Source organism: Dromiciops gliroides, chromosome 2 (assembly GCF_019393635.1).
Source record: "Dromiciops gliroides isolate mDroGli1 chromosome 2, mDroGli1.pri, whole genome shotgun sequence".
Taxonomy (NCBI): Eukaryota; Metazoa; Chordata; class Mammalia; order Microbiotheria; family Microbiotheriidae; genus Dromiciops; species Dromiciops gliroides.
In genome coordinates, this window is record NC_057862.1 from 582,667,201 (window position 1) to 582,680,707 (window position 13,507).

General features: G+C 37.7%; 1 protein-coding gene across 1 annotated transcript in view; it reads left to right on the forward strand.

The window, feature by feature from the left end:
* Nucleotides 1-9,540, forward strand: part of LOC122742932 — a 35,899-nt gene extending 26,359 nt beyond the window's left edge. Inside the window, exons 6-8 of the mRNA XM_043987535.1 lie at nucleotides 821-969; nucleotides 8,387-8,526; nucleotides 9,033-9,540. Of these exons, the coding sequence (XP_043843470.1) occupies nucleotides 821-969; nucleotides 8,387-8,526; nucleotides 9,033-9,160 (417 nt within the window). The 3' untranslated portion in view covers nucleotides 9,161-9,540. The remainder of the gene's footprint in view (nucleotides 1-820; nucleotides 970-8,386; nucleotides 8,527-9,032) is intronic.
* The last annotated feature ends 3,967 nt before the right edge of the window (nucleotides 9,541-13,507 follow it).

The following is a 13,507-nucleotide window of genomic DNA, read 5'->3' on the forward strand; positions in this document are numbered from 1 at the left end:
TCATTTTTCCTCTCTGACCCCTAATTTTCTCAACTAGAAAATTACGATATATACTACAGGATGGCTCTCTAGGAAGGGAGAGGAGGAGGCTTACAGGGGGAAATTTAGGATATGTAAAAATAAAAGATATCAATTAAATTAATTGTTAAATAATTTAAAAAAACTAGTGCTATCTACTTCACAAGATTGTTGTAAGGAATATATCTGTAGACCCTAAAGCACCATGTAAACATGAGCTATTTTTTAAAAAAATCATTGAGCATTATCAGGGCCTAGCCAATGGAGGGCCACAATAGGAATCAGGAAGATGTGAGGTCAGATTCTGACCTCTAGTAGTTGTGTGACCAGAGGTAAGTCACCTAACCTTATGGTGCCCCAGGCTTCTCTCTAAGAGCATAAATAACAGAGATCTGCATTAGTCAGGTAGTGGTTACACTAGGTGATCCCCACACTAATAAAATCACAGATTAAGACCAAAACTATTATCATTAGTAATCATAGCAGGAGAGGCAGCTGTACTGTAGTAATTAATAGCGAAGCAAGGAGACTTGGGTTCTTGACACATACCAGTTGTGTGATGCTGATTGCATCACTTAAAATTTTCGGTCCCACCGGCAACTCTCTGACTCTAAGTTGCAAGTCGCAATCTGCATTGGTGAAGGAAGTTTCCTCACTTTGATTTCATAGAGAACTCAGTGAAATCACAGGTCTGGTGAATAACAACATCAACCTCTTGTGATAAAAACTTTTGTTATAAATCTCTCAGGCTGGAGGGTTTGTGTCTGGGTGTGGGTTTAAAAAAATCACATTATCATTCTAGGTGCAGAATGGGATTGCACTTTATGCTACATGGACCACAGTGGCAACACTATTGAACTTTGCAGTTGTGTTGATATACACTGTGGGAATGGCCGACCAAACTTCCACTACTGTTGTGTTGTCTGTTCTTCTTGTGCTGCTGGTGCTCTGGTGAGTAATTCATCCCTCGTTGACTAAGTAAGGCTCTGGCTTTCCATTCAACGCCAGTCAATTCAAATCAAGTCGTTTCAACATTAAGTGCTGACTATTTGTAGAATACTGATATTGAAGATTGAATTAAGGTATGGTCCCCACCTTCCTAGAACTAACATTCTAGCAGAGGGATGACATAAACACAATTAACTAATATTAAGCAATTAATATTATAATTTTTAATAAACATTTTTATTTAAAGTTTGCATTCCAGATTGTATCCCTCCCTTTGTTCCCCCCCTTCCTCCCTGAGATGGTAAGCAATCTGATATATGTTATATGTGTACAATTATGTAAAACATTACCATATCAGTCCTTTTGCATAAGAAGACCTGAATAAAAGAAAAAGAAAGGAAGGAAGGAAGAAAAAAGAAAGGGAGGAAGGGAGGAAGAAAAGAAAGAAAAGAAAGAAAGAATGAAAGAAAGAAAGAAAACAAAAAATAGCATGCTTCAGTCTGTGTTCAATCAATATCAGTTCTTTCTTTGGAGGTGGACAGTATGCTTCATCATTAGGCCTTTGGGATTGTCTTGGATCATTGTATTGCTGAGGATAGTTGTCATTCACAGCTCTTCTTCAAACAATATTGTTGTCTCTGTGCACAACATTCTCCTGGTTCTGCTCATTTCACTATACATTAGTTCATCTAAGCTTTTCTAGGACTTTCTGAAATCATCCTGCTTGTCATTTCTTATAGTACAATAGTATTCCATTACATTCATATACCACAACTTACTTAGCCATTCCTCAATTGATGGCCATCGCTTTGATTTCCAAATCTTAGCCACCACAAAAAGAGCTGCTATAAACATTTTTGTACAAATAGGTCTTTTCCTCTTTTTTGGGATGTCTTTGGAATATAAATCTAGCAGTGGTATTGCTGCATCAAAAGGTATGCACAGTTTTATAGCCCTTTGGGCACAGTTCCAAATTACTCTCCAGAATGGTTGGATCTGTTCACAACTTCACCAACAGTGGATTAGCTTCCCAGATTTCCCACATCTCCTCTAACATCTAACACTTTCCTTTTATGTTATATTAGTTACTTTGATAGGTGTGAAGTGGTACCTCAGAATTGTTTTAATGTGCATTTCTCTGATTTAGAGCATTTTATTCATATGACTATAGATAACTTTGATTTCTTTGTCTGAAAACTGCCTGTTCATATCTTTTGAGCATTTGTCAATTGGGGAATTACTTGTATTTTTATAAATTTGACTCAGTTCTCTATATAGTTGAGAAATGAGGCCTGTATTAGCGATACTTGTTACAAAAATTCTTTCCCAGTTCTCTGCTTGCCTTATAATTTGGGTTGCATTGATTTTGTTTGCGCAAAATCTTTTAAATTTTATATAATTAAAATTCTTTATTTTACATTTGGTAATGCTCTCGATATCTTCTTTGGTCCTAAATTCTTTCCCTGTCCATAAATCTGACAGATAAACTATTCCATGCCCTCTTAATTTGCTTATGGTATCATCCTTTGTGTAAATTGTGTACCCATTTTGACCTTATTTTAGCATATGGTATGAGATGTTGGTCTATACCTAGTTTCTGGTGTACTGTTTTTTAGTTTTCCCAGGAGTATTTTTTCAATCTTAATAGTATTTTATTTTTCCCAGTTACATGTAAAGATAGTATTCAACATCTGTTTTTATAAGATTTTGAGTTCCAAATTTTTCTCCCTCCTTCCCTTTCCTCCCCCTCCCCAAGGCAGAAAGAAATCTGACATAGGTTATATATCACATTAAATCACATTAAACATATTTCTGCATTAGTCATGTTGTGAAAAAAGAATCAGAACAAAAGGGAAAAATCTCAAAAAAGAAAAAAAAACCAAAAAAGAGTAGAAATAGTATAAGTTCAATCTGTATTCAGATTCCACAGTTCTTTTTTTCTGGATGTGGAGAGCATTTTCCATCATGGGTCCTTTAGAAATTGTCTTGGATCATTGTATTGCTGAGAGGAGCTAAGTCTATCACAGTTGATCATTGCACAGTATTGCTGTTACTGTGTACAATGTTCTCCTGGTTCTGCTCACTTCACTCAGCATCAGTCCACTTAAATCTTTCCAGGTTTTTCTGAAATCTGCCTGCTCATCATTTCTTATATCAAAATAGTATTCCATTACATTCATATACCACAACTTGTTCAGCCATTCCCCAATAGTTGAGCATCACCTCAATTACCAAATCTTTGCCACCAATAAGAGAGCTGCTATAAATATTTTTGTATATGTGGATCCCTTTCCCTTTTTTATGATCTCTTTGGGATACAGACCTAGTAGTCATATTACTGGGTCAAAGGGTATGCACAGCCCCATAGCCCTTTGGGTTCCCAGAAGTTTTTGTCAAATGATGAGTTTTTGTTCCAAAAGCTTGGATCTTTGGGTTTATCATATACTAGATTACTATAATCATTTACTGTAGTGCAACTTGTACCCATTCTATTCCACAGATCCACCCTTCTATTTCTTAGCCAGTACCATATTGTTTTGATAATTACTGATTTTTTTTTTATAAAAGCAGTGTGAGATCTGGTACAGCTAGACCACATTTTGCAATTTTTTTATTCATTCCCTTTATATACTTGAGCTTTTTTTCTTCCAGATGAATTTTGTTATTTTTTTCTGGAGCTATAAAATAATTTTTTGATTGTTTGGTTGGTATAACACTAGATAAATGGATTAATTTGGGTAAGACTGTCATTTTTATTATATTGGCTTAGTCTACCCATGAGCAATGAACATTTTCCAGTTGTTTAGGTCTGACCTTTATGTGAGAATTTGTGAGAAGTTTTATAGTTGTGTTCATATATAGTTCCTATGTTTGTCTTGGCAGGTAGACTCCCAAGTATTTTATATCGTCTACAGTTATTTTAAATGGAATTTCACTATCTCTTGCTTCTGGTCTTTGTTGGTAATATATAGAAATGCTGATGATTTATGTAGGTTTATTTTGTACCCTGCGACTTTGCTAATAATTTATTAATAATTTCAGGGGCAGCTAGATGGCACAGTGGATAGAGCACCGGCCCTGGAATCAGGAGTACCTGAGTTCAAATCCGGCCTCAGACACTTAACACTTAACTAGCTGTGTGACCCTGGGCAAGTCACTTAACCCCAATTGCCTCACTAAAAAAATAAAATAATTTCAAGTAGTTGGTTGATTCTCTAGGATTTTCTAAGTATAACATCATATCATCTGCAGAGTGATAGTTTTGTTTTCTCATTGCCTATTCTAATTCCTTTAATTTTTTCTTCTTTTATTACTATAGCTAACATTTCTAGTACAATATTAGACAATAGTGGTGATAATGGGCATCCTTGCTTCACCCCTGATTGTATTGGGAAGGCTTCTAGCTTATCCCCATTACAAATAATGCTTGCTGATGGTTTTGGATAATTATTACTTATCATTTTAAGGTAAGCTCCATTTATTCCTATGCTCTCTAGTGTTTTTAATAGGAATGGGTTCTATATTGCGTCAAGGGCTTTTTCTGTATCTATTGTTTTTGTTTTTGTTTTTTTTAGTGAGGCAATTGGGGTTAAGTGACTTGCCCAGGGTCACACAGCTAGTAAGTGTTAAGTGTTTGAGGCCGGATTTGAACTCAGGTACTCCTGACTCCAAGGCTGGTGCTCTATCCACTGCACCACCTAGCTGTCCCCTCTGTATCTATTTAGATAATCATATGATTTTTGCTAGTTTTGTTATTGATATTGTCAATTATAGTTTTCCTAATATTGAACCAGCCCTGCATTCCTGGTATAAATCCTACCTGGTCATAGTATATGATCCTTGTGATAAATTGCTGTAATCTCTTTGCTAGTATTTTATTTAAAATTTTTGCATCTCATAGACTAGGACTGATGCTGCATATTGTGAATCCTGGAAAGATAAAGACTGATAAGTGATAGAACTGAAGCCTGTAGAATCATGAAAGATCTGGATAGAGTTAACACCAACTTGTGCACCAAATTCCAATGCTTCTAGAACCAGAGGAGAAGGAACAAAGGGAATAAATATTTATTAATTACCTACTATGTTCCAGGCATTGCTAAATGCACTTTGCAAATATTGTTTCATTTGAGGAAGACACTCCTTAAATTCCACAGCACTAAGATTATTTCTCCTGTAGGTTTTTCTTCCTATATCCCACATGGCCAGTTCAGTTTAGGAAAAATTTAAAATGTGTGTGTATATATATATATATATATATATATATGTGTGTGTGTGTGTGTGTGTGTGTGTGAGAAGTGCTATCCTTTTTTTTTTCTCTATCAGGTTTTACAGGGAAAATTTTAAGCTTGTTTAATCCACCCCTTTTATTCTACCGATAAGGAAGTTACAGCCCTGTTACAAGGGACTTGCTCAAGGTCACATAGTTACTTAGTGACAGGTCTTCAGGTGACCTTGAACGCAGGTGTTCTTCCTCTAAGTTTAGTGCTTACTCCATTCTACCAGACTACGCTTTGTGAAAAGTTTGAAACTGGTTTGAAAGTGGGATAATTAAAGGTGAATTTACATAGTAAGTATTAAACACAGAGAAATAGATATGTTCTGGGATAGTAAAACAGACATCATGGATTGAAAATATAAATCAGTTCAAGTAGGGTGTGGATAAATTCCTAATAGGCTGCTGGTAGAACCTAGAAATGGTTTAGGGTTATTTCAAGATTATTGCCATGAAAGCCCCACTCCAAATTTGTTCCTTGGTATCTCTGGCATTTATACCATGGGTTTGTGCTTTTTGGACCTTATGTATTGCTGTGCGACCTTGGCAAATGACTTCACCTCTCTAGACCTCAGTTTCCCTGCCTGTAAAATGAAAGGGTTGGATTAGACGTCATTTGCGGTCTCTTCCAGCTCTAGATTTAGGAATTCCATGAATGACATTGGGCCCAGTGTTCAGGCTCAGGTCAGAAAAAGAAAAACTAAAATCTCCTTCACTGGCCTCTCCCAATCAGTCATATTGTTGCCCCTCTGTTCCAAGGCTGCTGACCCCAAGGTGACCCTAGTGAAAATAAAGCCTTTTCACTCTGCCAGTCAATCAATTGACAAGCATTTTTCAAGTGTCTACTACATGCCAGGCTCAGTTATTTGTCATCTGTTATCTTCCTTCATGGGAATTTCAGCCATATTATTCATTCCTGATTATTCCCTTCAACTCTGATTTCACGCTTTGCATCTCCTCCAGTGAGAAAGTGACTCCTATTTCATCTACATGCAAAGCTCAATAATATTCTTGGCTGGGACACCAGAGTTAGGAGAAGGATGGTGTCTTATCCTTTTTCTCAGGAGGAAATTTCATTTCAAAACTCCTTGTCTAGCTCTAGATGGAATCAATTAGATTCAGAGATGGCTATATCTAGCTCTACTATATAACAACAATTAACTTATGGGCTCCCATTTGGCTCCATTTTTGACCAAAGTGGACTCTTCACTCTCTGATGTGAAAATGTCCAGTTCCTATATGACTGGGTTAAGCCAGTCAGGAATGCCAAGGAGAAGGAAAGGGAGAAGGCTGAAAGGGAAGGAAGGAATTCCAGTTTTTTCTTTTCTATTCTTCCAAAAATGTTTTGTTGATTGCTTTTGTTTTTACAGTGTAATATAAAATTCCCAATACTGGCAAATCACTTCCCAACTAATTTTCATTGGGTCAGTTGTTTTTTCCTTAATGTATAATGTAGAACTCTTCTAGAACAGTATTGATCACTGCATTTGTTCTAAATTCTGATGTTTTTGATGTTGTAACCTGTAGCCTATGGTCCCCAAAGTCCCTGGGTCCTAGTGGATCAGGTCCAACCTGGATCACCTTCTTTCTTTAGCTCCTTATGCTCTCACCTGCCTGCAGATCTCAAAATATAGCTTAGGAATAGCTCTTATCTAGGTTTCTTCAAATATAGACAACAAGGTCTCAAGCTCTTGAGCAAACACTCCAGATAATATATTCATATCATTCAGGAAAGTCTTTATTTCAATTCACAGAATATACAAAAGATGCAAAAGACTCATAAGAACCAATAAGCGGATATAGAAAATATAATAAAGCACTCAAATTGCCCATGAACTCCCCAATAAGACAATCATATTAAGTTGAATAAGCATCATTCCTTCCTATTGTACTTTTGCTGTTTGAAACACTCACCATTATAGCAAGTTCCAAGTTCTTTGCTTCCTCAATCCCTATTACTGCTCTCCTAGCTATGAAGGGGAGGGCCAGCACGGGAAAGTTGAAGAGTATGATGCCACAGGATCCTCAATTTTTCCTAAGAGGTAATGCTGCTCAGGAAATACCGTTCTTTCTCTAGAATAGGAGTTCCTAACTTTTTCTGTGTCATGGACCCCTTGGGTTGTCTGGTGAAGCTTATGGATCCCTTCTCAGAATGATGTTTTTAAATGCATAGAACAAAATACAGAGATAAAAGGAAACCAATTATATTGTTTTTGTTTTTGTTTTTTTAGTGAGGCAATTGGGGTTAAGTGACTTGCCCAGGGTCACACAGCCAGAAACCAATTATATTGAAATAGTTATCTATCTATCTGTATATTTTTAAATTCCACCAACTCCAGGTTAAGGACCCTGGCTCTTTAAGATCTGATCCCCAAACTCTTGAACTTAAGGGCATCCCTAAGACATCCCCTCAAGAAAGTAATCATTACTGGTTACTGTGGAGAGGAGATAGCATAGGCACTGGTTTTCCCAACTCCCCATCCAGAATGCAGGTCTTCTCTGCCACACAGTGGGCTGTCCTTTAAACAGGGAAAAAATAACAATCTTTCCCCCCTTCCCCAAAGCCCTTCTGGTTCTTTTCCTTGACAACACTGATGTTTTTGGCATTCAAAGCCCTTCATAACCAAGTCCCCTCCTCCCTTTCCAGTCTTCTTATACCTCACTCCCAAAGCGTACTCTTCGATCCAGTGACATTAGCCTCCTGGCTGTTCCATAAACAGGATGGTCCATCTCTTGGCTCTAAACATTTTTTTCTGGCTGTCCCCCATGCCTGGAATGCTCTCTTCAACTCCAGCTACTGACCTCCATGGCTTCCTTTATGTCCCAAGTAAAACCCTACCTTCTACATGAAGTCTTTCTCAACTCCTTTTAATTCTAGTGCCTCCCTTCTATTAATTATTTTCTATTTACCCAGTATATAACTTTTTTTGTATATATTTGCTTCTTGTCTCTTGCATTAGATTGTACGTTTCTCTAGGGCAGGGTCTATCTTTTCTCTCTTTTTGTATTCCCTAACCTTTAGCATAGTGCCTGGCACATAGTAGGCACTTAATAGATTGATGCTCTGCTGAAGTCCAGAAAGTCAATTGGGAGAATTACAAAGGTATTTATTGCATAAGTACTGTCACCGCTTCTCTCCTTTAGGTTTTACCTGGAAAACTTCCTTCTGGATAAATACGTACATTACATCCTCACTGTGTACCCGGTAGTCATGGTTGCATTGTTTGGAAATATTGCTCAGCACTATAATACATCTGCTCCAAGCACAAACAACATCTTTGCAGGTAAATGTCTTATAAGCCATCCCCAACATCTGGTGCACCTCTATCACATGCCTACAAACCATTGGAATGAGACGACCACTCTTATTTACCTTGATTTTCAATGCAAAGGTATATAGAGTGTGGGGTAGTAGAAAGGGCACTGGCTTTGGAGTCAGAAGATGGAAATACTTAGTACTATGACTTTGGTTCATTTCAGTTCCCAGGTTCTCAAATTCTGTAATAACAAACAAAAAAATAAATACAAGGTGTACAGACTAGCTGATGTCTAAATTTCATCCCTGCTGTATTCAGCTCTATTCCAGGTCTACGTAAGGCCTGTGTGGAACCGTTTCTGACCTACACTTCCAGTTCCCTCCCATGCACACCTATGAAGCCCGAGGGCGCACACCTAGCCTTTGTTCCTTCCATTTTTCTGGCTGTCAGGGGTCATCTCCTTCCTTTCTACAATATAGACAACAGGACCTATCCTTTCTACCCCTGACCTCACTCTTATGTCTGTCTTATAGTTGTCCTGATGGTTGCGGCAAGTGTGATGTTTTTGGTTCGTCTTGGCCTAGTTACCTGCAGGCATCGCTACACGTCGCTACCCACTTCCCGGGCCAGTAAGGATAGGAAAGAACCTCAAAGATGCTGAAGATGATCTCAGGAAAAGGGGCTGCAGGTCTCAGGAGGCGGAGTCAGAACACTTTGCTGTGAAGTCATTCTGATTATGGGCAAGAGACTGAGGATCAGGGCTTTGCTTAAAGCCCTGCAGCAAGTGAATATGCATGAATGAAATTTATTCAGTATTTACTAAGTGCTAACTATTACAGGGAGCATTGGGGGTACTGAGACCTTGTCCTTGTCTTCAAAGGGCTTTTTAGGGGAAACCAAAGCATACTAAAGACTAGTAGCTAGGGAAGAATGTTTTAGTCTGGGAAGTCACAGGATACTTTTTTTAAGGGCAATGAGGGTTAAGTGACTTGCCCAGGGTCACACAGCTAGTAAGTGTCAAGTGTCTGAGGCCAGATTTGAACTCAGGTCCTCCTGAATCCAGGATGGGTGCTATATCTACCGCACCACCTACCTGCTCCCCCAGGATACTCTTTTTAAAAAATCATTTTTTCTTTTAAAATAAATAAATGCTTATTTTCTTTCCTTCCCACTTTACCCAATTGGGGGGAAAAAAAGGAAAAACAAAACCTTTGTGCCAAATATTAAGTCAAACAAAAATTCCCAAATTACCCACCCGAAAATGTGGGGTTTATTCTGCATATTGAATCTATTGCATCTCTATGAGGAGGTGGATAGCATAGCTCCTTATCAAACCTTTGGAATCATGGTTGGTTACTGCATTGATCAGAGTTCAAAATTGTTTCAAAGTTGTTTGTCTTTATGAGGTTGTTGTTGTTTTACAAATTGTTTACCTAGTTCTGTTTACTTTACTCTGTGTCATTTCATGTCTTCCCAAGTTTTTCTGAAATCAACCCTTTGTCATTTTTTATAGCACAAGAGTATTTTTAATCGCATTCATATACCATAATTTGTTAAGCGCTTTCCCAATTTATATGCATTCCCTTAGTTTCTAGTTCTTTGCTAGCCCTCCCAAATTACTACGAATATAAATATAAATATATATACATATATTTACATATCGGCTCTTTTCCTTTTTCTTTGATCTCTTTGGAGTATAAGTTGTTGCTATTGTTTGTTCTTTGTTTTCAAAGAGGACCAATGATGTCATCAGTATGGTGTCTTGACTAGCCCATGAATTGGATTTAAGTGAAACAGAGTCTCTCAAAAATCATCAGCCTCACTCTCTCCTTTTTGAGTCATTGAAGCCCAGTAGAGGTTTTAATGAGTCAAAGGGTATGCTCCATTTAGTGACTTACTGAGCACAGTTGCAAATTGCTTTCCAGAATGATCCTACCGATTCAAAGCTTTATTAACATCAAATTAGTGTTTCAGTTTTCTTCAGCATCTCCAACATTTTTCATTTGCCATTTTTGGTCAACTTTGCCAATCTGGTGGGTGTTGAGGTAAAACTTTGGAGTTGCTTTAATTTATATTTCCCTAATTATTAGTGATTTGGAGCATTTTTTTCATATATCTGTTGGTAGTTTGGATTTCTTGTTTCGAGAACTATCTATTCATAGCCTTTGTTCATTTCTTAATGGGGGAATGACTCTCCTTGTAAATTTCAATCAATTCTTTCCAGAAATGAAATTTTTATTAGAGAAACATGATGCAAAGATTATCCCCCAGTTAACTATTTCCTTTCTAGTTTTAGGTGCATTAATTTTTTATGCAAAAACTTAAAAAACATTATGAAATCAAAATTGCACGTTTTATCCTCCATGATCATCTCAATGTCTTATTTGATCATAAACATAAATCTGAAAAGAAATTTCATCTTTATTTCTCTAATTTTTTATAATGTAATCTTTTTTATATCTAAGTCATATATTCATTTAGAGGTAATCTTGGGGGATGGTATGAGGTGTTGGTCCAAACTTAATTTCTGCCAGACTAATTTCCAGTTTTCTCCAAGAAGTTTTTGTCTAAGAGTGAGTCTTCACTCCAGTAGTTGAGGTCTGTAGGTTTATCAGACATTAGACTATTAGGTCCATTTCCTTCTGTATGTTGTGCATCTTATCTATCATTGATCATTAAATCATGAAAAAATAAATGGCTAATGACATATATGTATATTTCTTTTATTTATGTATGTGTATGTATTTTATATGTATATGTGTATTTTACATTGCCTATGTTTTTCCACATTGTTTCCACATGACAAAGAATTTTGTTTTGATGATTACTGCTTTGTTGTATAGATTGAAATCTGGTACTGTTTGTCTCCTTTCCATTCTACTATTTTTCATTCCCTTGAGATTCTTGGCCTTTGTTTGACGTGCCCCCCCCTTTTTTTTTTGGCAGGGCAGTGAGGGTTAAGTGACTTGCCCAGGGTCATGAAGCTCTTGTCAAATGTCTGAGGCTGGATTTGAACTTAGGTCCTCCTGAATCCAGGGCTGGTGCTTTATCCACTGTACCACCTAAGCTGTCCCCTGACATGCCCTTTTTATAATGAATGGTCATAATAGGTCCCTAGAGATGGAAAATTATATTATAGTTCCAAGAGATGGGAAAACAGGGAATGGAAGAATAGTATTGCAAGGTAGGCTTAAGATGAAACTAGAATGGAGAACCTGATCCATAGCTCAGTCCACTGAAGAGGAGCTAACAATTCAATTGGTTCTATTCTCCACTTCCCCCAAATTCTTATCACTTGTAATCAGTGGTGGATAAATTGTTTTAGTCACAGTAACTCATGAAGATTATCTGAGGTGTGACAGGGTGTGTGGTCTGCATTGATAGAGGGAGTGGTCACATTGATAAAATCACAGATCTTTGTAAGTACTGAAATCATTTATTGCCTAAAAGCAATTTAAGTTCTAGAAGGAATCTGGCTCCTTAATGACAGTTCTTCAGGTGCCTTAGAGAGCACAAGTGATACCCTAAACTTCTGAGCTTAACTACCAAACCATCCACTCACCATCTGTAAGATGGAAAATTATGATTCCAAGAATCTGTGCTCATCTACCTTTCTTGTTTTACATCTAAGAGAAACTAAGCAACTCAAACAACTCAACTCATCTCCAGCCTCTTACTCTCTGTCAGTATTATTTCTCAGTTCCTTCAGATTATATTGTATAGTTCTATTCTGTCGTAAGATAGCCATCATGATGAAGGGGGAGAGTGGGCCAGGTCTCAGGGTCCTTTCTGCCCATAAATCATATAAACATTCCAACCACACTGCAAGAAGGTAGAAATCATATCATTATGGCATGGCTATTCCATTAAAGTGTAAGTGGTGTCGGCATTATGTCTCTTTCCTTGGGAAACATCATGGATAAAGTAGAATTGTAATTAGTCTCTAATTGTCTCTAATAAAGAATCACAAAATTTAGGGTAGAAAAGGACTTCCATAACCATCTGTTCCAATCAATTTCTGGAAAAGAATCTTTATTTGAATATGATTCACAAGTTGTCATTTAGCCTCAGTCTGAAGACTTGTAGGGAGGGGGAATCCACTAATTCATTAGGCAGTTCTTTCCTCTTCTGGATAGCTCTAATAATTAGTAAACTTTTTCTAAATAGCACAGAATTGCCTGAGAAAAACCAATCTGAGCCTAAAGGGTCAACTCAAGGTAAGAAAGGTTTTTTTTTTGTTTGTTTTGTTTATTTTTTAAGTGAAAGACAGATGTCTTCAGGTGCCAATGTATATACCCATTGTCTTCAATAAGGTCATGGCACTAAGGAGACATTGGGAAATAACTGGCGGGGCTGGAAGAACTTTAGAACCCATCTATATTTCATCATCTACAATGGTCCCCTGATCCCTGTCTCCAGAGGTGGGGGGGTGATGAGGTAACCAGCGTACATTCATCAAGGATATTACCCCATCTCCCAGCAGACTGCATTCCTTGTGAAACCGGTGTACATTTAAAAATGCCGTGGGAGTGCCCATTGTCGGATCTCTAAAACCACACAAATCTCCTGACCCACCTCCAGTATCCCGATGACACCTCTGGCATTGTCTGCTCCCTCCTTCAGATCATACTGGATTCCCTATCTTTGGTGCCTTTGAACCTCAATAAAGCCACAAACACACACCCTGTTTCTTGGGATAGGGCCGCCTCTGGAATGCTAGCTCTTTGTAGAGGGAGCCTTGTTCTGCTTTGTTGATTTCTCTGTTTTACACTGGTAAAAAACCAAACCAAACCAAAACAAACAAACAAACAAACAAAAAAACACACCAGGGGCGGCTGTGGTTCTTCATAAATATAAAACACTACCACTTTGTTGCTATGGAGATGGGCTCCTCCACCCTGATACCCTGAGAAGCTGGTTTGTTTGGCCTGACAGCGCTTTTTAGCAAGATTCCAATCTCACATCTAGACAAAGTCAGTCATATTGCATCTTGATGCTTCCCAACAAG